General features: G+C 53.6%; 1 protein-coding gene across 6 annotated transcripts in view; it reads left to right on the plus strand.

The window, feature by feature from the left end:
- MPRI (myosin phosphatase Rho interacting protein) overlaps positions 1–23,306 on the plus strand; it is a 152,116-nt gene that overhangs the window by 74,307 nt on the left and 54,503 nt on the right. For 5 of the 6 annotated variants that reach the window (XM_011757227.3, XM_011757226.3, XM_011757223.3 and 2 more), the window contains exons 4-7: positions 11,464–11,615; positions 16,404–16,488; positions 20,875–21,118; positions 22,574–22,733. In XM_011757227.3, the coding sequence (XP_011755529.2) occupies positions 11,464–11,615; positions 16,404–16,488; positions 20,875–21,118; positions 22,574–22,733 (641 nt within the window). Of the gene's footprint in view, positions 1–11,463; positions 11,616–16,403; positions 16,489–20,874; positions 21,119–22,573; positions 23,088–23,306 lie in introns of all 6 variants that reach the window. The other variant, XM_071082408.1, reaches the window with a different exon arrangement.

Genomic DNA, 23,306 nt, shown 5'->3' on the forward strand with positions numbered 1-23,306 from the left:
TGCTGAGCCCATGGTTTCTCCCTGTTATCTGTGCAGTGTTCTGTTTTGTTTTGTTTGAAGTGTACAAGTCATTGTCTTTTAGAATATTCACATGGTTATACAACCACCAACACAATCTGATTTCAGAGCATTTTTCATCAACCCCCAAAGAAACCCTGCATCCCTTAGCTGCCTCCTCCACTCCTCCCCTCTTGCTTCCCATCTTTATCGATTGGCCTGTCGTGGACGTTTCGTGTAAATGGAGTCATGCAGCATCATCTCCACAACTTTACCATCTGCTGATTGCAGCAGAGTCCTTGGCCCAAGGCTGGAGTGGTGGCTTCAGACCAACACCATGGCCTTGGTGGCCTAGGTGTTGTTCATGGGAAGGCCATTCCTCAGGGGCCTGCATCTCTTTCCAGACAGCTTGTCCACCTCATGCCCTGCAGAGCCTGTCACTGTCTGGTCTTTGCATACATATCATCCTGTTAACCCTTAATGAATATGGGATTTTGGTAAAGTTGATGGTTTCTATTTTATTTTATTTTATTTTTAGTTTAGTTTAGTTGAGTAGTGTAGTGTAGTGTAGTTTGGTTTAGTTTAGTTTAGTTTAGTTTAGTTTAGTTTAGTTTAGTTTAGTTTAGTTTAGTGAGATAGAGTCTCGCTCTGTCGCCCAGGCTGGAGTGCAGTGGCGCAATCTCGGCTCACTGCAAGCTCCACCTCCTGGGTTCACGCCATTCTCCTGCCTCAGCCTCCTGAGTAGCTGGGACTACAGGCACCCGCCACCAAGCCAGGCTAATTTTTTTTGTATTTTTTTAGTAGAGACGGGGTTTCACGGTGTTAACCAGGATAGTCTCGATCTCCTGACCTCATGATCCGCCCACCTCAGCCTCCCAAAGTGCTGGGATTACAGGTGTGAGCCACCGCACCCAGCAATGGTTTCTGTTTTATAAATAAAACATATCTGTTACATGTATAAGTAAATCTATAATATAAATCTAGCAGGGTTGGCTTGTTTCATTGTTCAGAAATGTTTACTGAAGCACATATTGGAAGGTGCTGACCTAGGTGTATAGAGTAAATAAATACAAGGAGTTTTATCAAGCACCTTACAGCTTAGTGTACAGAGCAGTTGGGCAGACCTGTGAATGGGCCATGGCCTCTGCACAGGGGCTCCCTTCAGGGAGCACAGAACAACGATCCAGGAGGGGAGATGTGTCAGGCAGGCCTCTCCGGCAGGGCAGTGATAAAGGAGGCTGTCCTGTGCAGTGGGTAACCGTGGGTCTCCCAGGTCAGCAAGCAGGTCCAGTAGGCAAGGTGGGGCAATTGGTGCAGGGAGCAGAGCTTGGGCTGGGAGCTGTTGGAGCAGTCAAGTCTGGGGATGGCCTGGCCAGATCTGGGTTCATGAAGAATGGTTCTGGGGCTGTTCCTATTGAACTATTCTGAGGCTCCGAGTGCTGCTATGCCTAGGAGGGTAGAATCCGTGGGCCTCTTCACTGTGTACTAGATGTTCCCAGCTGGCTGCATCTGGCCAAGCCTCCCATGGAACTCCCAGAATCACAGGTCTGAGGCCTCCCTCCTGCCAGTCCCCAGTCTGTATTGGTGGGCAGTGGGAAAGGGCCTGCCCTGCGTGCATCTGCAGCTGGGGAGAGGGGTCAGAAATGTTTTGCAGGTGGCGTCAGGGGCCAGGTGCTGTCGGCCTGGGGCTCAGCAGAGGGGCAGACCCTGCTCTCCCCTGGATTGTGGCCTGGGAAACCGGCATCTGGTGCTCCCCAGGGCTCCAAGGCAAGAGCCAGAGAGGCACAGGGAGAATCTGTGAGGTACTCAACTGCCTTTGGATTGACCCCTCGGCTTGGTCCATTGTTTTCAAGAGCCCTCATCATCCATCTTAGCACAAGTAGCTGGCCGTGGTCTTTGAGTAGAGGACGTGCCCCCTCCCCTTGCAGGAGATGGTGGCCCATGATGCCCAGAGCTCCTCAGTCCACTGAGCCCTGCCTCTCTTGCCCCAGGGTAGGAGACGGAACATGCCTGACACTGTTCTCCCTCCTTCCCAAGCATTCAGGGAAAGTTGTTGAATACATCGTCTTCTGACCACCACCTTTGCCTGGTAGGAGAGTGATGATGTGCACTGAGAAGCAACGGGGGACAGCACGGGTATGCCAGCCTGAGCCTGAGCCTGAGCCCGAGTCCGAGTCCCGCTTCAGCTGTGCAGTATTGTTTGTAGTCTTGTGACAGAAGTGGGTAGATTATCACCCCAAAGGGAAATCTCTAGGCGAAAACATTAGGCCACTCCTCATTCCCCTCCCCTAGTCCCTGGCAACCACTCCTCTGCTTTTTCTCTATGGGTTGGCCTTTTCTGAACATTTCACCAAGATGGAATCACACAGTATGTGTACTTTTGTGACTGGATTCATTCACTTAGTGTGATGTTTCCAGGGTTTGCTCATGTTGGAGCATGTGTCAGGATTTCATTCTTTTTATGGCTGAATAAAATAATATTCCATTGTATGAATATTGCATGTTGTCTGTCCATTCGTCCACTGATGGACATTTGGGCTGTTTCCACCTTTTGGCTATCGCGAATTATGCTGCTACAATATGATTTGTGTACACATTCGAGTACCTGTCTTCTGTTCTTTTGAGTGTATATCCAGTAATCAACTTGTTGGGTCATATGGAAACGCTTTGTAAATTTTTGAGGAACTACTGAAGTTTTCCACAATAGCTACACCATTTTACAATCAAAATGAGACCTATATTTACCACCATTTTACGTTAGGGAAACTGAGGCTCACAGTTTGTGACTTGCCCAGAATTACAGAGCCTAGTGAGTGTGGAGCTAGGACTTGACTCCGAGGGTAGGCTCTTCTTGGCTAGAGAACTCTGAAAACAAAGAGCTCAGAGTCTACCTTAGATCTCAGAACTTCTACGGAGGGAAACAGCTGGGAGAGCAGTGGTTTGTGGCTCCAGCTCTCCCTCCTGTCCTGGACTGATGGAAGCCCCATGAGCTGGTCTCCCTTGCCTGTGCCGTAGGTCCAACCTAGGTAGCCCTGGCTGGCCAAAGCTGCCTAGGGTCCTGGGAGTCTCACGGGGGCTGTGTGGCTGGCCCAGGTCATGGAGTTGTCTCCCTGCCCTTCTTGCTGTAGCCAAACTGCTTCTAGGGGCCTGATCTAACAAATCACAAGCCTGTCTTTTGAGGAGGTGCTGGTGACCACCCCAAAGGCCACAGGTGTAGAATGGGCATCCAACTCTTGGCCCAGAGTCCCTCTGAGGCTGCAGGACCCTCTCTGGGGTTCGCCAGGTTGTAGCATGCAGGTTTCATGTGAGACACCTGAAGGGTGGGGAAGGGTGCAGAATCATGGCTGCCTTCCCAAGGAGATGATATGACCGGGAATCAGACCTGACACCTGAGGACATTGGGATGTTGGGATGAGGGCTCAGCCCAGCCTAGGGGCTGTTCCATGCAGCCCCAGGAGGCTACAATGTGGAGGATGATTGTGGAACTGCCCTTTGAACCATGAGGACTGTGGAATACACCAGGACTGGCAGTGATGACTGGGAAGGGGGAAGGGAGTTCTGCCCAGCAGGTACCTGCTACGTCCTTTTGTCAGTCCCTAGGCATGGTTGGCGTAACGCTTTTCCGAGTGTGGCACAGAGGCCAGGCAGAGGCTTTGCTTACTCCGAGTCTGCGTGGGATCATGACCCCCTTTCTGCGGCTCTGTCCAGTTTCCTCAGAGGACTTGGGCTTTGGGGATATCTCTCTGTGGAGAGTGCTGCGCACTGGAGAGGTCTGCAGCCCCGGAGGGACTTTGGGTCAAGAGTTAAGTGCCCTTTCTACACCCGATGGCCTTTGGGGTGGTCACCAGTACCTTCTCAAAAAAGAGGGGCTTGTGATTTGTTAGATCAGGCTCCTAGAAGCAGTTTGGCTGCAGCAAGAAGAGCTGAGAGACCACCTTTGACCTGGACCAGCCACGCAGCCCCCATGAGCCCCGCTCCTGTGTTGTGCCTCCCAGGATGTGGGTTCCGGGGGCGCCTAGGGACTCAGCTGGTGCTCCCCAAGGGCTGTGTTCCTTCCTGAGAAAACTATGGAGCCAACCTCCTGATTCCAAAGAAACCAGGGACTTCTCCTTAGACCTGGCTCGAGCAGCCAGACCAAGTATGCAGCACAGCCCACCAGCCCAAGGGAAGAGGGAGTTGGTGTTCCTGCCTGCGCGCTGCCTTATCAGGCCATAGCTCAGTGAAGGGCCAGGCTGAAGGCAGGGGCCGGGCTGGGCAAGTCTCCACGTGGTCCAGGCTGGGTGGCCCTGCCTACAGTTTCTCCAATAAACTTAGGCATGACCTTGTGCAAACAATTGCAAAGTCCAGGGAGGAAAGATGCCAAGGAGAGAGGTGCAAGGACCAGACTTGTTCTGGGTGGCACCATGGAGCGCCACGTCCTGTAACCACTTGGAGCCCCAGCTTGTACATCTGAAAGTCAGAACAGTGATATCCCTGCCTCCTGAAGCTGTCATCAGTACCTGTAGCTACTCAGGGCCCGGCCACAGTGAGCACCCAGGAAATGGTGGATGCACTTCCGACTTCTGCTGCAAGGCAATTCCCCGTGTCCTCCCTGGAATGTGCTAAGCCACCTGTCCCTGCCAGAGTGCAGATGAGCGAGTTGACCACTCAGCACCAAAGTTTGCAGGCAAAGCTTTTCATACTCCTTAAATGGGTCACAGTGCATATGAAAAAATAATAAATACGTGCACGTGGTAGAAATACTGACTCACCGTTGTCCATGTCATGTGCGTGTGTGCACTTGTGTGTGTGTGCTCATCATGGTATGAATACGGTATTCCTTGTGGGCCTTGGTTGGATGAGTTTGTGAAACATGCTGTCTCAGGACCTCAGGTGTGGGGGGAGTCCGGTTTCACCTTGAAATCCCCTTTCTGACCTTGAGATTTTGGGAGTAATTCTTTGCCCTGGTGGAGAGCCTTTGTTTCTTGAGTCTCTGTTTTCCAGTCTGAATGAGGGATTAAGGGATAAAGGGAAGACTCCCACCCAGGTCTCACGTGTAACTGGTTCTGTAACAGCAGCTGCCTGGAAGGAAGGGCCTCCTGACGGTAACGCCAAACGGCCCCTCACCATATTTCTACTTACTTTCCTCTTGTTTCCCTCTGACTTGGAAGCTTGCCTTCCCACACTCATGGGGTCAACAAGAAGCAAAGACCGGTTTTCCCAAAAGTGCACCTGTTTGGGCCAGGGATGTGGTGGAGGGTCCCCGGTTGGAGAGGCTGCTGTAGCAGTATTATCCTAACCCAGGAAGGTTGCTCTGGCCTCTGACAGACGCCCTGGCTGCAGTGCACAGAGCTTCCAGTCTCCTGTGGGCCTGTGGACAGAGGACAGGCAGGAGGAGCACGGTGTGCTCATCTCTTTGGAGAGAAGCCATTGTCCTGTGTCCTCCTGCCTAAACAATCTGCAACCTGTAGCACCTCTGCCCTCTTAGCTGGGGTAGGATGGAGCCTAGAAGAGGACCAGAGGCTCCTGATAGCTGGAGGGCTATGTGGGGGCTGAACCCATAACTTGGTGACATAGCAGAGTCAATGACCTACAGAGGGCCATCTCTTTTTCGGAAAATAAATCAAGCAAAACTAGGTGAAGCTCGGCCTCCTAGGAAACCTGGATTCCTGACCTCTGGAGTTATAGAATTAGGGCAGGGAGCTCATCAGAGCTGCTTTTGCTGACAGCGTTAGAGCTGAGGCATTCCTTCTGGCTGGATTTGGGTTACAGCCTAGATATTTGCCCTTACTCTCACAGCACAAGGTTCAGGCCTACCCAGACATAGATGGTTGTGTCCTGCCCCCTAGGCAGAGGCAGGGGAGGGGAGAGGTGCTGGCTGAGGGGCTCCCAGGAGCCATTGGTTGAGTCTGCTCCAGTCTTGTAAGCCCTGGAAATGCTGCTGAGTGTAGAGCAGCAAGGGGACCAGCTCTGGAACCAGAGTGCCTGGGTTTGAATCCCAGCATGGCTACTTCGTAGCATTGTGGCCTTAGATCTAAATTACAGCCCTGCATTGTTTAATGACAGGCACACATCCTGAGAAATGCATCCTTAGGCAGTTTGGTCCTTGTGTAAATATTCTAGAGTGCGCTAACACAAAGTTAGACAGTATAGCTTACTGCACAACTAGGCTTTGTGGTAGAGCCTATTGCTTCGAAGCCATAAACCTGTACGTATGTACTGTAATATCGCAGGCAGTTATAACACAGTGGCAAGTATTTATGTATCCAAACCTAGCAAAACACAGAGGGCCCTGTTGACTAACACCGTTGTGCAGTGCATGACTGCACTTAGCTTCTTAGCAGTGTGCTTCCTTGTCTGTTGAATGTGGGGTGACAGTATTGCCTGCCTCATAGTGTGTTCGGAATGTTCAGTGAGAGGACGCAGGGGAAGAGTTTGCAGCAGTGCCTGGTATTCAAGGGCATGGGCGCAAACGTGAGCAGCATTGCGCACTGCGCCTGTGCTGGTGCTGTCGTTGCTGCTTCCCCCATCGGCAGCAGGGAGAGGGGAAACGCTGCGCTACTGAGACTTGGAGGGAGCTGTTTTCTTTTTCCTTTTTTTTTTTAAGTTCAGGGGTACAAGTGCAGGTTTGTTACATAGGTAAACTTGTGTCATGGAAGTTTGTTGTGCAGATTATTTTGTCACCCAGATATTAAGCCTAATACCCATTAGTTACTTTTCCTGATCTTCTCCCTCTTCCCACCCTCAATCCTCTGAAAGTCCCCAGTGTGTGTTGTTTCCCTCCATGTGTCTATGTGTTCTCATCATTTAGCTCCCACTTATAAGTGACAGCATGTGCTATGTTTTCTGTTCCTGTGTTCGTTTGCTAAAGATAGAGGCCTCCAGCTCCATCCATGTCCCTGCAAAGGATATTATCTTCTTTTTTATGGCTACGTAGTATTCCATGGTGTGTATGTATATATCACATTTTCTTTCCCTGGTCTGTATCATTGATGGGCATTTAAGATGATTCCATGTCTTTGCTATTGTGAATAGTGCTACAATGAGCATACATAGGAATGTGTCTTTATAATAGAATGACTTATATTCCTTTGGGTATATACCCAGTAATGAGATTGCTGGGTCAAATGGTATTTCTGTTTTTAGGTCTTTGAGGAATTGCCACACAATCTTCCATAGTGGCTGAACTAATTTTTACTCCCACAGCAATGCATAAGCGTTCCTTTCTCTCCACAATCGAAGGGAGCTATTTTCATAGCAGGTCCTCGGACCTGGACCTGTCTTCCAAGAGTGCTGGTTAGAAGCAGTACATAAATACAATTTGAAAAGTTAGTCCCAGACCTTCACACAGTGGTGGTGGGAATGTGAAATGGTACAGCCACTTTGGGAAATAGTCTGACGCAGCACTTCTGCTCCTGGGTACACACCCAAGAGAAATGAGAGCACACGAACACTGTACAGGAATGTGCATAGCAGCACTATACACAGTAGCCAAAAAATGGAAACAGTCCAAACGTCCATCAACAGATGAATGGATAAACAAAATGCAATATAGCCACACAATGGAACGTTTTTCAGCTGTAAAAAGGATTGAAAGACTGACACATGCTGCAATGCAGAGGAACCTTGAAAATACACTAAATCCTTGAAAATATGCTAAATGGAAACCAGATTTTTCCATGTATGCAAGGTATCCAGAAGAGATACATCCACAGAGGCAGGAAGCAGGTTAGCAGTTGTTGAGGTGGGGGCAGGTGTCAAAGGGAAGTGACTACGAATGCTCCAAGGCTTTTCAAGGGGAGATGGAAATGTTCTGCACTTAACTGCTGTACAGCTCTGTGAACATGATGCTAAAAGCCATTGAACTGTACACGTCAGGTAAATTGTATGTAAATTATATCTCAATAAAGCTGTTGTTAAAAAGAAAAGCTAGGCCAGGGGTGGTGGCTTCACGCCTGTAATGCCAGCACTGTGGGAGGCTGAAGCAGGCGGATCAGTTGATGTCAGGAGTTCGAGACCAGCCTGGCCAACTTGGTGAAACCCCATCTCTACTAAAAATACAAAAATTACTATAAAATACAATACTAAAAATACAAAAATTAGCTGGGCTTGGTGGCAGCCACCTGTAGTCCCAGCTACTCGGGAGGCTGAGGCAGGAGAACCACCCCCAGGAGAATCACCCCAGGGGGTGGAGGTTGCAGTGAGCCGAGATCACACCACTGCACTCCAACCAGGGCAACAGAGCAAGACGTTCTCCAAAAAAAAAAAAAAAAAAACGAAAAATTAATACCAGGATTAAATAAAAATGAGATCATCTGATTAAGAGCAGGAAGTTTTTTTTCCCTCCTCCGGGGAAATAGATTGGACTCCGGAGTTAAAATTTTCCCCTCTTTGATAACTGTTATTTACCCCCATTTGCTCTCCTTTCTCTGTGCGTGATAGGGTTCAGTGATGCCCGCCTCACAGTAAGTAATATTTAAAGGGCATAAAAGAGAGTGTAACTGTGAGATTCTGATACACAGGTAGTTAATATATGCTAATTTCCTTCAGTTCTGGCCCAGCTTGGTATGTTTTTGCCTTTTATTAATGCTTCTGAAATCCTTTTTGGAAGGAGGTAGAACCCTCACTTTGCACATGAGGAAACTGAGGCCCAGAGAGGTGGAGAGGTGGTAGGCATTGCTTCATACTGAGTTGGTGAAGCTGAGACACAACCACGTTCAGCGACAGAGCAGGGGTTTCGTTGGGCTAGGGGCCAAGTGCCCAAACAGTTACTGTGTAAGAGGGAGGAGTGGGCTTCAGGGACAGTGAGCAATTTGGTGACACTGAACCCTGGAACCGTGGCCTCAGAGTGGGACCTGTGCCTCCAGGAGGCCAGTGGATGATCCCTTGAGAAGAAAACTTTGGAATTTCATTATGTTCCATCTAACGTGTATCTCTATGTGTGTGTGTGCACACGCATGCACCCTCATAGTAGACTGGCAGCTCATTCAGGGCCTGCACTGTCAGCATTTTGAGACCACGGTCCCAAGGACCAGGGTGGGAGTCAAAGACCAGAGAGGAAGGGCCGCCTTAGGAAAGCCCCTCTGCCTCCACGGTTGTTCCTCTACGATGGCTTCTGGCTCACTCTGGTAACGAGTGCACTGGCCACTTTACCATTTCATGTCATCCAGTCCTCACTGTGGTCCATGGAGTTTCCTCAGTTAGCAAACAAGAGAGTCCACCTCAGAGAGACAAGATGCCTTGTCTAAGGAGGTGGGGGTGGGGTATGCTTTTACATGGGGGTGTTGGGCTCAAGAGGGAAGTCAGAGCAACCCTTCATTTGTCCAGAGGGTTCAGACAGGCACCTCCACCATGCCAGGATGCCCAGGATGAGAACTTCTGTCAAATAGAGTAAAGGGGCTGGAGCTGGAGAGAGGGGATTGGGAAAGCCAGGATCCCTGCCTTGGGCAGGAAGGCCCACCTGTCCTGTGGCTGTGGCCATAGCACTCAGTGTGGGCCTCCCCAACCAGAAGGTGGCAGGGGCTTGGATCCAGCCCTCCTGGACTAACTTAAAGATGGGGTCTGAGGGCCGGGCGCGGTGGCTCAAGCCTGTAATCCCAGCACTTTGGGAGGCCGAGACGGGTGGATCACTAGGTCAGGAGATCGAGACCATCCTGGCTAACACGGTGAAACCCCGTCTCTACTAAAAAATACAAAAAAACTAGCCGGGCGAGGTGGCGGGCGCCTGTAGTCCCAGCTACTCAGGAGGCTGAGACAGGAGAATGGCGTGAACCCGGGAGGCGGAGCTTGCAGTGAGCTGAGATCCGGCCACTACACTCCAGCCTGGGCGACAGAGCGAGACTCCGTCTCAAAAAAAAAAAAAAAAAAAAAAAAAAAAAAAAAAAAAAAAAAAAAGATGGGGTCTGAGGCTGCCTCCTCTACCCTCTCCTCCTCAAGACTTAACACCCACTCCACTGTTGGAGAGCACTGAGCTGGGCTTGAATGTGGCTCCTCCTTGTGTCCCCCCAGGGTCATTGCTGAGGCAGGATACCAACGGTGTGTGCTGAAAGGGTAAAACCACTGAAAGAGGCTTCCCTGTGAGCCCAGCCTCCATTCCACCTGCTGTGCCACCTCCATTCTGAGCTGGACCCACAGGGGATGGCTGAGTCCAGAGACCCCACAAGGAAAGGCTTCTTGGACCTGGGCATTTAACCATGGAGAAAAGAGCCAGCAGCCATGTAGGCAAGGGCTTTGCAAAGCCAGCAGTCCTAGGGTCTGACTCCTGCAGGCAGGCATCAAGGGGTGTAGAAAGAGGTGGCAAGTAGGTCACAGGAAGATCACAGGAGCTTGAGCTGGAGGGACGAGGAGGTTGCATCTAACTCGTATCTGAAAGAAAGAAGGTCGGGGGTGTGGAGAGTGGTTGGTCTGAACTCAGCATGGGCACCAGACCCAGCATCCTGCTCTTCAGACCAAGCCCCCATTGACTGTCAGCGAGGAGCTTGAGGCTGGATAGTGGGAGGAACCTTCTCGACCTCTGGGTGGAAGGCAGCCCAACTGCAGGCCACCCCTCAGATGGATCAGAAGCATCTCCTGCTTCTTCAAGAATGAGAACAAGGAAATGGTGGGCTGTTGGGGGTGCTCGGTGGAAAGGCCAGCAGCTGCCCATTAGTGGGGTGGAGTCAGTGTGGAGCATGTTAAGGACAGGGGCACCCCTGGTGTAGTGGTAGCCATGGCGACCTATCTGCTCTCCCAAAGCATCCTTACCTTGGGAGAGTAAGAAAAAGGCCAGAGGGCACAGGGCTAAACAAGTTATCTCCATAAAGGTCCTCTTGCCTAGCCCTTCGCCTCAGTAGGGACTTCTTAAAGGCTTCCTTTCCTGCTTTTGGTTTTCTGTCCCTAATTTCAGTGTCTAACAGCTTTTGCTGTAAGAAAAACAGTTACCGTTTGCCATGCCAGAACTGGCGTGGCAGCCTTTGCTGGGCTCTGCACTGGCCCTGGGAAGGTGCCGTGGGCCAGGCTGCTGGGTGTGCTCCTTGGCCACCTCTAAAGAACACACAGTGCATCCACCCCACAGCCTGCTCTCAAGGATGTGGCTTCTCTCTGGCCCCCTCGTTACCTCTAAAAATAACCCTGCTATTTTGAAACTGCCTCCTCTGGAGCTTTTTCTTGCTTCTCTGTGGGATCAGCAGCCCTTCCGAGACCAGGATCTCGGCTGCCCCTGTCACCCCAGCTGTCCCCATCCTGTCCTCCCCTGCACATCCCCTCCAGTGCAAGTGGGATGTTGCTTTCCAAGTAGGAGGGGTATTTAGCTCGGTGTCCGCTGGAGAAGGCCAGGCCTGTCCCCGTCCTCCCTGGGATGGGCGCAAAGGAAGAGGATCTGGGGCTGGGGCGAGGGAGAGCATGCCTGGAGGCCCCACAGGCTGTAAGGGTCAGGAATGGCCTAGAGCTGTGGGGCGTCTATGGCCCCGTTGGCTGGCCTCTGGGTGACTCTCTGCCGCCTTCTTGCAGCCCACGACTCTGCCTCAGGGCACCATCAACATGAACCAGTGCACAGACGTGGTGGATGGGGAGGGCCGCACGGGCCAGAAGTTCTCCCTGTGTATTCTGACGCCTGAGAAGGAGCATTTCATCCGGGCAGAGACCAAGGAGATCGTCAGTGGGTGAGTATGCTGGTGCTGTGGAACAAGGCGCCACCACCTGCTGCGGGGCCAACACCAAATGGGCCGCCTGCCCCTGTGGTGATGTCGACGTTGTCTACTTCCCCACGTGTCTCTATTCTTGGGCTCTGTCTCTGTTCTCCGCACTGCCATGTGCTGAGCAAAGCAGAAATCAGGACATCCGCCATTCCACCTGCAGCCTCTGGGGACCCCTCTTTGCTCTGGCCACCTTACCCTCCTCGGGCCTCCCCACCTTTGCACTCACCACACCCCCAACTCACCTGCCCCTCCACCCGGAAGGGGATCAGTCCCTGAAGCGCATGACCTGGGCACGCCTTCCCTGAGTCTGGGGTGGCTGCTCCTCCTTCCAGAGAGGGTGTGGGCTCCACCACCTATGAAAGCACCAGGTTACTGCTGTGTCCACGTGTTTCTCCCTCAGTGATGGTGGGGGTGGGAGGTGTCTCAGTCACATCCCCAGCACCTCACACCCGTGCCACTCTGCTGTCACTGCATGGATTGGTTTCTGTGAGTGGAGAGAATGGATAAGTCTTTCGCTCACCCAGGTCCCCCAAAAGTGGCGGACTGGCTCAGGTTGAGAGATCCCACAGTCCAGGGGCCTGAGCACAGTGCTCCTGAGCCCAGGGCAGCATCTGCCTTCCCAGAGCTCCCAATCTAGCAGGGGATTCTTTGCTACCCGCATGGCCTGGGCCGTGGTGAAAAGCTGTATGTGGTCCGTGCAGGTGACAGGCTCATTGGGCCTGACAGGAACTCACAAACTGGATCTCCAAGAATCCCTGTCTTGCTTAAGGCTGAGAAGGAGGCACATGAGTCTAAGAAACTCTGGGAGAAAGTAAACCTGAGGCTTGCTGGGCCAGGCTGACTGTAGCAGTACAGAGTAGAGGGAATCAGGAATATGAAGCCCTTGGGTTTGAACACACAGATGACTTGGAGCACCAGCCTTGCTTTAGCCTCTCAGCTGCAGCCTGGCCAAGCCTGGTGAGTGAGCACGGCCATAAGTCCAGGGTCACGTGGCAAGGCATCCGGGAGCCAGTGCTGGGCCCCGGGGGGAACTCTCTGCAGATGTGTGCTCTCGCCTAGAGTCCTCCTCTGGAGAGAGACAGGTTTGCATTTCTGAGCACCTGGAGCTGAGCTGGAGGAGAACTTGTGTCTCCCCCGATCTTAATCCAGAACCATATGATCAAGAATGTCAAGGGCTTCTGAAGAACCCTTATGGCACAGTCGAGGAGACCCAGGGCCTGGAGACGGGAGCCTGGCCAAGGGCACCTTCTGCACTTCCTGGCTAACACCTGTTGCTGCTATTGGCTGGGCGGGACACAGCCGAGGCTCCCTCTGCCCAGGTGGCTTCCCTAGGAAACCCTCACCCTTTCCAGAGGAGCTGGGTCCCAGGGAGGGTGTGGGAAACAGGTGGGATGGATGGGAGTTCTGGGTCTCCAGAGCAGGCTGGGAGTGTCTGGAGCAGGGTTGGTTCTAGGACCAGCCCAGAGAGGTACGTGTTGTACCATGTGGTATTAGGAGAGGGTGATGTTTTGCGTTTGGACTGCCTCCAGCAGGCAGCCTAAGTCCTGCCAGAGGTCCTCACTCCATCCCAAGTCCCTCTCCTATTTCTGCTCTCTTCTGTTGCATGTTCAGGCTTGCCATACCCATGCAGCTTGGATAGACAAGATCATTAATGGACCAAGGTACCAGGTGCATACGCCATTGGGGCCCCACATGTGGTGTCTCAGTGGCATATCCAAAGCCAGGATAAGCTACCTGAGGCTCTTCCGCTTCCCCTCGCCCTGGTTGTGAGCCATGTTAGTTTGTGTCCAACAGGCAGGTTCTCACGTGGCAGCCTATCCTGGGCCTCTGCAACCCCTCTCATGAAAGTGGGCAGCCACTTCCTCACCTTCCCATAAGCTGGGATGCTGAGCTATGTGAGGGAGTCAGGCGTGGCCTGTGCACCCTGGGGACAAGTACTTTTGCCTCCTTCTCCCGTTGCTCTGTGTCCTGCCCTCGCTGACAGCCCCTTTCCTCTGCTCCCTCTGTTGCCCATTATAACTCCTCTTCCCAGTAACCCCATCCCTAGGCTCTGGAGCGCCACTCTGCGTCTGAGCTCTCTGATCACATCAAAGCTGGTCCCTAAGGAGGTGCAGACACTTCTGCCAGGCAGCTGGGAGCAGGGTGGATTGGGGACAGTCCTACCCAGCCTTCTTCCCAGGTCTTCTCTGCATAGCCCTGACAGCTGCGTGGGCTGCCAGGTCTCTCCTGGGCCTGGGTAGAGGAAGTTGGCAGCTCTTTCCAATTCCCACTTCCAGGATGCTGGACCACACTTTACACAGCTCTTTTAGACGAGGTGGGATTTGGGTAGGAGTTGGCAAGGAAGCTCAGCTGGGTGAAGTCTGGGCTTCCCTTCTCCCTGCCCTGCCTTTTAACCTTACCCACTCATCTGGGCTCTGCTGTCCCCATCTGGAGAGCCCCAGCACCTATCAGTCCCATATTCACACTCACCCCACTCCTCTCTTCTTGGGGTTTGTTTTGTTAACATTTATAACACATCTGGGTGATGTTAGATGCTTCCTATTGGACTTCCTTGAGAAATCCAAGTGCAGAGGACACAGTCTATCATCTGTTCCTGGACCCTGCATCTCTGTGACTCCAGCCACAGACTCCAGTCTGAACAGAGATTAAGGTGTGTAATGGGACTGAGGCCACATGGGACACCTGCTGTCCTGGCTCCTCCCGAGTCCCGGGCTTGTTGGAGCCAGCCCAGGAGAGCTCAGCAGCTCCACGTAGTCAGCAGAGCACCTGCGGTGCAGCCTTCTCCCCTCCCCTCCAGGTTGCATCCTGCAAGGCCATTAGTCATTGCTGACTGATGGAACCTGGGCCAGTCTGCAGGGGCTTGGGGTACCTGGCAGGGTTCTGCAGCTCCAGCATGCTCCACACCTCAGGGAAGTTTTAAGTGCAACCTTCTGCAGGCACGGTCCCTCAGAGTGGTCAGGAGAAGTGGCCGCTGCCATGGCAGACTAGAAGGGCAAACATGTTTAACCCCATATGCCTGTGAACACCCCAGGTTGTATGAGCGAGGCCCTCTCCTGGGACCTCTGCTCCCAGCCAGCCTTAATGAGAAGTGTGACCAGGGAGGAGAGGGGCTCAGGACCCTCAGAAGGCCTGCCTGTCTGCTGGCTTTGCAGATAGTCACAGCCTCCTTTCTTGTTTTGGGGCCGTGGAGGAATGACCCACAGGACCTGTGGCTTGGGTCTCTGGCAATGCAGTTGTTTATTCATTCTCTTAGCAAATCGAGCATCACTGGCTGTGGGCTGAGCTGGGCTGAGGGTGGCCCTTCAGCTCTGTTGCTGTGGTTCCTTGCGTTAAGCCTGGCCTCTGCTGCCACCAGATGTCAACCGCACACCCATCCTGAGACTGTCTCAGAAGCCAGTGACTCTGACTGACCCTCCTTTTGTCTGTTCGTCTGTCCTTCCCTCCTTTCTTCATTTTCTCCTTCCCTCTCTTCCTTTCCTGCTTCCTCCCTCCTCCCCTCCCTCCTCCTCCCCATCCTCTTCCTCCCCATCCTCTTCCTCTCTTCCCTCCTCTATCCCTTTTTTCCTTCCCCTCCTTTCCCCTCCACCTCAAATTAAAGAAACACCTCTGGGCACAGAAGACTCGAGCCCTTCTCCTGCCCCAGGCTCAGTGTGCTGCTGGGTGCTGCGCCCGTGTGATCTCTAGCAGGGTGCAGCAGTACAGACCGCCCCCATCCCCAATCCTGGGCCCAGGCTGCCATCAGGACCAGCATGGACCCTGGTGCTGGAAGACCTGGAGCAGTGTCTTCTGAGGCTCCTTCCACTCTGGAGAGGACACTAGGGCTGTCCTTGCACAACCAGGCCCAGGGCTGGAGCCGGGGCTTCAGAAGCAGGACCTACACTGCCCTCCGCTCCTCCCACCCCCGTCCTCCAGCCCCTACAGGACTCGCAGGCAGCTCTGGCAAGGCGACTGCTGTTAGTTCCTTTGTCTGTTGTAAAATTCTATATGGTGGAAGTAGTCGTCGTGCCATGATCCGATCTAGCTTCTGATTTCAGACATGAGAAGATTAAAGCTCCTAAGGGGCCAGGAGCTACCCAAGATTGTGGTGGGATGGAGGCAGAGCCAGATCCAGAGTCCTCCTGCTGGCAGTGCCTGCTCTTGCTGTACCCCTGGTGTCTATCCAGAGTGAACTTCCCACATACAAGCCCTGACGGGGTCCCTGGGCAGCTCTGCCCAGCCTTCCTCAAAGCCAGGGTGCCCAGCACCCTCCCTCTGCAGGGACTGTGGGAGTTCAGCTCTCCCCCGACTCTAGTCCCTCAAGAGGACCCGTTGTGGGAACTTGGCCAGCATAGCTCCTAGATTCTCGCCTCAGGGCCAGCACCTGCCTCTGTTGCCCTAAATGGCTCCCAGTCACAGCTCATCTGTGTTCTCGCCAAGCCCCCTCTGGGAGAGCAGTGTTAGGGCAAGTCCAGGCCCTGGAGACAGGGTCAGTAATGGAAGTTACATGTCCTGTGCTCTGAGGCCATGGCTAGGCCTGGCCTCTCTGCCAGCATGGAGTCTGTGTCGTGTCCTGAGCCTGCTGTGGTTGTGGCAGGGTCATCGTCCAGACTTGCTCTGTGGGCGCTTCTAGCCCCAGCATAGCAGTCTGTCGCTGGGGACGATGCCCTGCTCTCCTTGGTGCCCAGAGACCTGGACTACCCTAGCAAGGGCCGGGGCTCCTAGTCCCCGAGTGCCAGGATCTTACCTGGTACTTGTCTCCTTTTCCCTTCCCAGGTGGCTGGAGATGCTCATGGTCTATCCCCGGACCAACAAGCAGAACCAGAAGAAGAAACGGAAAGTGGAGCCCCCCACACCACAGGTAGGCAGTGGGTTTGCCAGGTGACATCCCCTCAGTGGAGCCAGGGCTTGGGAAGAAGTGAGGGCTCTCTGGAGGTTAGAGGGTGAGGACGCAGTCAGGCCAGGGCTGAGGCGGTCACCACCTCTGCACATCCTTGCTGTGGGCTGCGGTCTGCAAGATCCTCACTGAGCCACAGGGGAACCACAACAGGGACAGGATGGCCTGCTAGTGTGCTCTGGGGCTGCCCAAGGGAAGTTTCCAGTCAGCCTGCGGTACACAGCTGTGACACTTCCCCTCGCTATCCTGCTGGCAGCTGGGGAGGGGCAGCACAGGCAGCCTGCAGCCACAGGCAAAAGGACTCTGCACCCACAGATGGCTCTGCAGGCAGCCGGATGGGGAGGAGAGTCCTGGAGTGGCATGGCCCCTGAGGAGCTCACAGGGGCCCTTGCTCCAGTTCCCATGTGACCTGAGCAGGGCGTGGCTGGCTGGGGTGGTCCCTCAAGGCCCAGTCCTTCTGTCCTTCCCCACAGGCCATGATCCTCCTTTTCTCCCTGGCCAGTGTGCAAGGCTCAGGGCATAGAAGGGTCCTACATTGCCTTACCACACTCCCCACATTCCTGGGTCCATGGGGAAATGAGATAACCTTTTTGAGCCTCAGTTAATCAACTTGCAAAGCGGGCCTGTTGCTGCCTAATCGCCAAGATTGTTGTGAGCATGAAAGGAAGTTTTGGACCTATTATGGGTTCTCAGTAAATGTAATTCCTTTGCCTCTGTACCATATGCTACTGTTCCCAAGTGCTTTGCCTTGTCCTGAGCCTCCTAGTCACCCTGAGAGAGAGCAGGGTGGGGATGGGAGTCCCTTGGGCATTACAAGGCCAGAGGCCCACAGAAGTTAAGAGAACCAGCCCACAGGCTGCAGAGGTCAGGGGGCATGCACTAGCCTGGGTCCCTTTCTCCTCTCAGCCCCTTGGGCTGCCCTTGGATGTACCTGCCCTGGGCTGCTGTATTGGCCCTCCTGCTGATGGAGTCAGCCTGGGCCACTCTCAGCCTATGGTCATCCACCCTCCATTCTGGGGTTGAGGGTGGGGGACACCCAAGCCAACATCCAGTGGAAAGGAGATGTCGCTAGCAAGAAGCTGGCAAAAAATACAGAGTGGTTCCTGGGACTGAAAATGGAGCTTCCTGCTGGGGAACAGCAGTTGATACGTAAATCCCCCAAAGCTACACGGTTTGAGAGAAACAAAAAAATCACAGGCAGAATAACAGCGTTTAGGGTTACGCTACGTTTCCATGGTAATGCCTTGGAAACAGTACAGAAGCAGAGTTCCTGCCTTCAATAAGGTAACTCCAAGTGCAGAGGCCACTGTCAGCCCAGGCCAGGGAACTTGCTTGCTCTCCCTCCCCCATGACACCCAGCTCCCCAAAACAGCTACCCATGACCAAGCGTCAACTTTTTTGTTGGTAGAAGGAGCCACATGATCCCAGGGTGGGTAGATTACCCTCAGGTAGGTTCCCTGAGGGTCTCTTAGAGTCTGGAGCACAGGGTTCCTAGCCTGCACTCAGCCCCCTCCTGAGACAACCTTGTGGGGTCTCTCCTTTGTACCCCTTGGTCCCTAGAGCATCCCATTTGAGGCTGCTTGTTTCCAGAAGCTTTGAACTTTAATCAGGGGCCATCTCTTTGTCAAGTCAGTCTTGTGGGGTGACGTGGGGACCCTGCAGCGGAGCAGCAGGGACCATGGTTGAGATGGGGTCTTTGGGCAGGCCTCCCCTCTGCATGCAGCCTGATGCTAAAGGCATTCTCATGGCCTAGGGTGGGGCTGGGGGTAAACCTCACACCTGCAGAGCACCTGGAGAGGCGAAAGCCCGAGACTCTATACTTCTTTCTCCATGGCCCAGTGTAGGTCCAGGAGAGTTTCACATTGAACCAGTGGAGGGTTTGAAGTGGTGGCTGTCCGTTGTGCCCAATAAGAATCAGCTTCTGCCCTTGAGGAACTCAGGTGGGACCTTCTGGAAGGTTCTGCTTCCAGAAGTTGGGGCCAAGGATCACACTGCGGGAGCAGCAGACAGCCTTTCAGCTGAGGGCGGGAGTCTCAACAGAGTCTAGGGCTGGGAGAGGAGAAGGGCTTGGCCCCGACCAGTGTTTCCAAAGCCTGCAGCCTGAGAGGCATGGGCTCCAGGCAATAAAGGAGAAAGCCTGGAGCAGAAGGAAGTGATGACCCATGTAAGTGTGAAGGGCAGGAAGGATGGAGATGGATGGGAAGCCCAGAGCTATGTTTCCAGCCAGGTCTGCAGGCCCCGGGTCTCCACTCCTCTGGTGGAGCTGAAGGAGGCCCGCTGCTCCATCTCCCAGCCCACAAGGTTCTGCTTTTCTCCGGCTTTCTTCTGAGTTCAGTGTGAGCCCAGCCAGCACCACCGGGCCCACATGTGTGTCTCCTTCTTTAAGAATCCTGTTTTTTACTGGGGTGTCTACTGCCACCACCACCACTCCAAGTTAGAATTCTTCCTTCGTGTTGGTTGCCGTGCTCCGTGTTCCTGCTAGGGAAGTGGGGAGCCTTCTGAAACCCCTGCAGAGAGAGGCCCTGCTTGGCAAGCAAGACTGTAGAGCAACTTTGTTTTGGGGAAGCGCTACTGCCATGGTGGGCAGTTAGGGTGGTTCTGCATCCAGTACAGCTGCTGGTTTCCCATGGGTAAGCAGCCCAGGGCGCGGTGCTTGCTACAGGGACAGGCGGTCCTGGGGTGGCATACCCTTGGGTCATTGGAGCCATTGGGAAACTTCTCAGGAGAAACCTTCACTATTTGCTTCCGAGAAGCTGGCTTCTTCTGAGGGGAGCCTTCAGCCTGGGAGTCTGTCTGCTGGCAGCCCTAAGCTGAGTAGGTGGTCAGGTGTGCATCCTGGGTCTGTGGGAACAGCCTCCCTGCCTTTATCCTGTCTGTGAGGCCTGGAATCCTTGCAAAAGTACCAACAGCTTTGGACCCAGAGCCCCACCCAAGACAGTGCCCCACCACTGGGTGAGACTGGATGTTTGGAGCCCAGCCAGGCTATTAATAAATAGTCTGGTGGTGATGCTGCATCTGCAAGTGTGCACACATGCAATAAAGAACCTGTGTCATCTGCAACCCTCTCCAAGGGCCTAAGCCAGAGAGGGACTAAGGTGGGTTTCTAAAAATGAGGCTTGGCCATCAGGATGGGAGTGGGAGGTGGGCACTTGTATATCATGCTCTTTTGCAAGAGAGCTGAGATGTGCTTCACTTTTGGAGAGGGGCCAAAGCCATCCTGTTGGCTGCCCTCTGGGCAGGGTTGTTGGGGCTCAGGATGTAACCTGGCACTGCAGAGCAGCTGGGGATCACAGCCCTGCTATTGTCTGGATTCTGTGTTTGCAGAGTCGAGTTAAGGTTCTCTGCCCAGGGACTGGACTCTGCATCTGCCTAAATGCCTGCCCCACAGACACTTCTCCCTCGGAGCAATACCACTTTCACAACCTGGAGAGATTGGGGTTTGACACCTTTTCCATCTGGGCTACTGGCTTGTGCATGTGTGAGCTTGTGAGTGTGAGAGAGCGAGCATGTGCACATGAATGTGTATATGCATTTGTGAGTGTGTGCCTGTATGCAGATTCAATTGGGGTGTTTGGTGTCTTTGTGTGTTCTGTCTGCTATAATAAAATACCACAGACTGGTCAGCTTATAAATAATAGAAATTTTTCTCACAGCAGGCTGGTTAGTCCAAGATTAAAGTGCTAGTACTTTGGGTGTCTGGTGAGGGCCCCCTTGCTGGTCCTCACATGTTAGAAGGGGCAAGGCAGCTCTCTGAGGCCTCTTCTATGAAGGCACTGAACCTGTACATGAGGGCTCCACTCTCATGACCTAATCACCTCCTAAAGGCCCCACCTCCTGATACCATCACCTCAGGGGTTAGGATTTCAACACATGAGTTGTGGGGAGACACATATATTGAAACCATAGCATTTAGTTTGCATCTGAAAACTCTTTCCTTCACATAGCGTCTGGACACTCCATTTTAGCCTCTTAGGAGCAAAAAGCAGATGGTGGGTAAGGCCTCAGGGCTGGCCCAGACTTGGGTGCTGTGAACTTGTTCTTGCGTTCACCGTAAGGAGCTACAGATGATGCTGGACCTGTCTCGAGGGCGTGCTCTCTTTCCACACTCTGTTCTGTCTCGCCTTATTCGAGTCTTGAATGTCTAGGAATGACAGACTCCACATCTACTACTGTGGTCTCACTGTTAATGCCTGACCCACTGTTACGGGGCACTATCTGAAGATTCCAGGCCCCTGACATTGTATAGTTAGTTGGTCCTGGTGTTCCCTATAGCTGGGCAGCCAGGACATGTGACCCATCCTGAGCTGTGTGCTCCTGCACCTGCACAGACACCACTTTCTCCTTCTCCAGGAGCCTGGGCCTGCCAAGGTGGCTGTCACCAGCAGCAGCAGCAGCAGCAGCAGCAACAGCAGCAGCAGCAGCAGCATCCCCAGTGCTGAGAAAGTCCCCACCACCAAGTCCACACTCTGGCAGGAAGAAATGAGGGCTAAGGACCAGCCAGATGGCAGCAGCCTGAGTCCAGCTCAGAGTCCCAGCCAGAGCCAGCCTACTGCTGCCAGCTCCCTGCGGGAACCTGGGCTGGAGAGCAAAGAAGGTGAGCAGGGGCCAGGCTGGCCTGTATGCACTGGAACGGCCCTTCCTCCCATCAGAGCTGGCCCTGGGGATTCAGCCAAGGCCTGTAGCGCCCAGTCACAAGCCCTGGACCTCCATTCCCTTTGTCCATCAGCCCTGTGGGGAGCATCTAGCCTGGTATGGACTGAGATTCCTGGGCTCCAGTCTTGGCCTTGCCCCTTCTAGCTCTTAAATTCCATCTTTAAAGGAGGAAGACAGCTCCTGTTCTCTCAGCCCCAGTTGCTTGTCAGGAGAATCAAAAATGTTTTGCAGCAGGGTCTGTGGATGGGAAGGCCTCTGTCACTGCACCATCGTGTTTCTGTGTGCATCCTGCCCCAGGAAGCAGCAGTCAGTTTCATCCCTCACCATCCGCATTCTGCCTGGGCCCCTGGCAGAAGGAGGGGAAGGGGTGCTGGGGAGGCAGCAGTTGGCATCCTCGTGCCCTATCTTTTAGCACTTTGGAATTGCCTGAGCAGGAGTAGGGCTTCCATCTTTGCCTCTCTTGTTCCCAGGCTCTAGAGGGCTTTGTAAGACACAGGCTGGGTTTTCCCATCTGTATTTTGTCTAGATTGTTAAAAGTAAGTGAGCAGCTGGGGCCAGCCCAGCTTACTCTGGCTGCATGTTTTACATGCACTCTGGGTAGAAGGTGTCTCAGTCTTCCTCTCAGGCCTATCCATGTCAAAAATCTGTTCACTCTGTCTCCCTTCTGTAGAAGTCCCCTGCCCCTTCCCACCCCCAGAATACACTAAAAGACTGAAGGGGCTGGGCATGGTGGCTCAGCCGGTAATCCCAGCACTTTGGGAGGCTGAGGCAGGTGGACCACCTGAGGTCAGGAGTTTGAGACCAGCCTGGCCAACATATTTGAAATCCCATCTCTGCTAAAAATACAAAAATTAGCCAGGCGTGGTGGTGCATGCTTGTAGTCTTAGCTACTTGGGAGGCTAAGGCAGGAGAATCACTTGAGCCCAGGAGGCAGAGGTTACAGTGAGCTGAGATCGCACCACTGCACTCCAGTCTGGCGACAGAGCGAGATTCCGTCTCAAAAAAAAAAAAAAGACTAAAGGGCTTGTTGACTGTCAGCTTCCCCCTTGATGTTGGTGAGAAGCAGTTGGTGGTGGTTGTCTTGTGTCCTGAGGTACAGTTTTGCTCTTCCAACCAAGCCCCCAGACCAGAAGTGCAGGGCCTGCCTGCCAGTCTGGCTGAGAGGCAGCCAGCTGCAGGGGAGAGATGGATGAGAGAAAAAAGCATTCACGGAATATTGCATTCCCATCCATGGTTCTTTCCATCTGACTGTGCCCTTGAGTGGGCTGTGCTGGACGTTAGAGATGGAAAGTAAGAGAAGGCCCCTGCTTGGATCCTACATGGACTTTTAAAAAAAGTCCTCAAAGCAAAGCTGCCAGCAGGCTGAGTGCGTCCCGTCCCTCCCACTGTCTTCCAGAGGAGAGCGCCATGAGTAGTGACCGCATGGACTGTGGCCGCAAAGTCCGGGTGGAGAGCGGCTACTTCTCCCTGGAGAAGACCAAACAGGACTTGAAGGCCGAGGAGCAACAGCTGCCCCCGCCGCTCTCCCCTCCCAGCCCCAGCACCCCCAACCACAGGTACAGTTGCCCCGAGTCGCCCTCCCGGGAGCTCGGTGGTCCTCTTCCTTCCCCAGGTCCTCGACTCCCCCACCGAATGGTCTGCAGCATCTCCCTCGGCTCCCTGGATGTGGCCAGCCAGCCACCTGCCTACGTGGACTCTGGCAGCACTAGGGGGCGGGGGACAGAGAGACTGGGGAGCACCTTTGCCTTTAAAGCCAGCAGGCAGTATGCCACCCTGGCCGACGTCCCTAAGGCCATCAGGATCAGCCACCGAGAAGCCTTCCAGGTGGAGAGAAGGCGGCTGGAGCGTAGAACTCGGGCCCGGAGCCCTGGCAGGGAGGAGGTGGCCCGTCTGTTTGGCAACGAGCGGAGGTAAGAAGCAGGTTAGAGGGCTGAACACCCAGGCCCACACACCATGCACTTCCACCCATGCATATACACTCACACTGTTTCTCTCACATACAATCCCCAAGCCTCCCTTGTGAGGGGAGCGTGCTTTCTGTTCAGAGCATAGGGGGATTTTCCCTTTGGGCCCAGAACTCAGCTCTTGTAGCCAAATGCAGAATTTCTGACCATCAGAGGTCGAGGCCA

Source organism: Macaca nemestrina, chromosome 17, assembly GCF_043159975.1.
Source record: "Macaca nemestrina isolate mMacNem1 chromosome 17, mMacNem.hap1, whole genome shotgun sequence".
NCBI classification, from domain to species: Eukaryota; Metazoa; Chordata; class Mammalia; order Primates; family Cercopithecidae; genus Macaca; species Macaca nemestrina.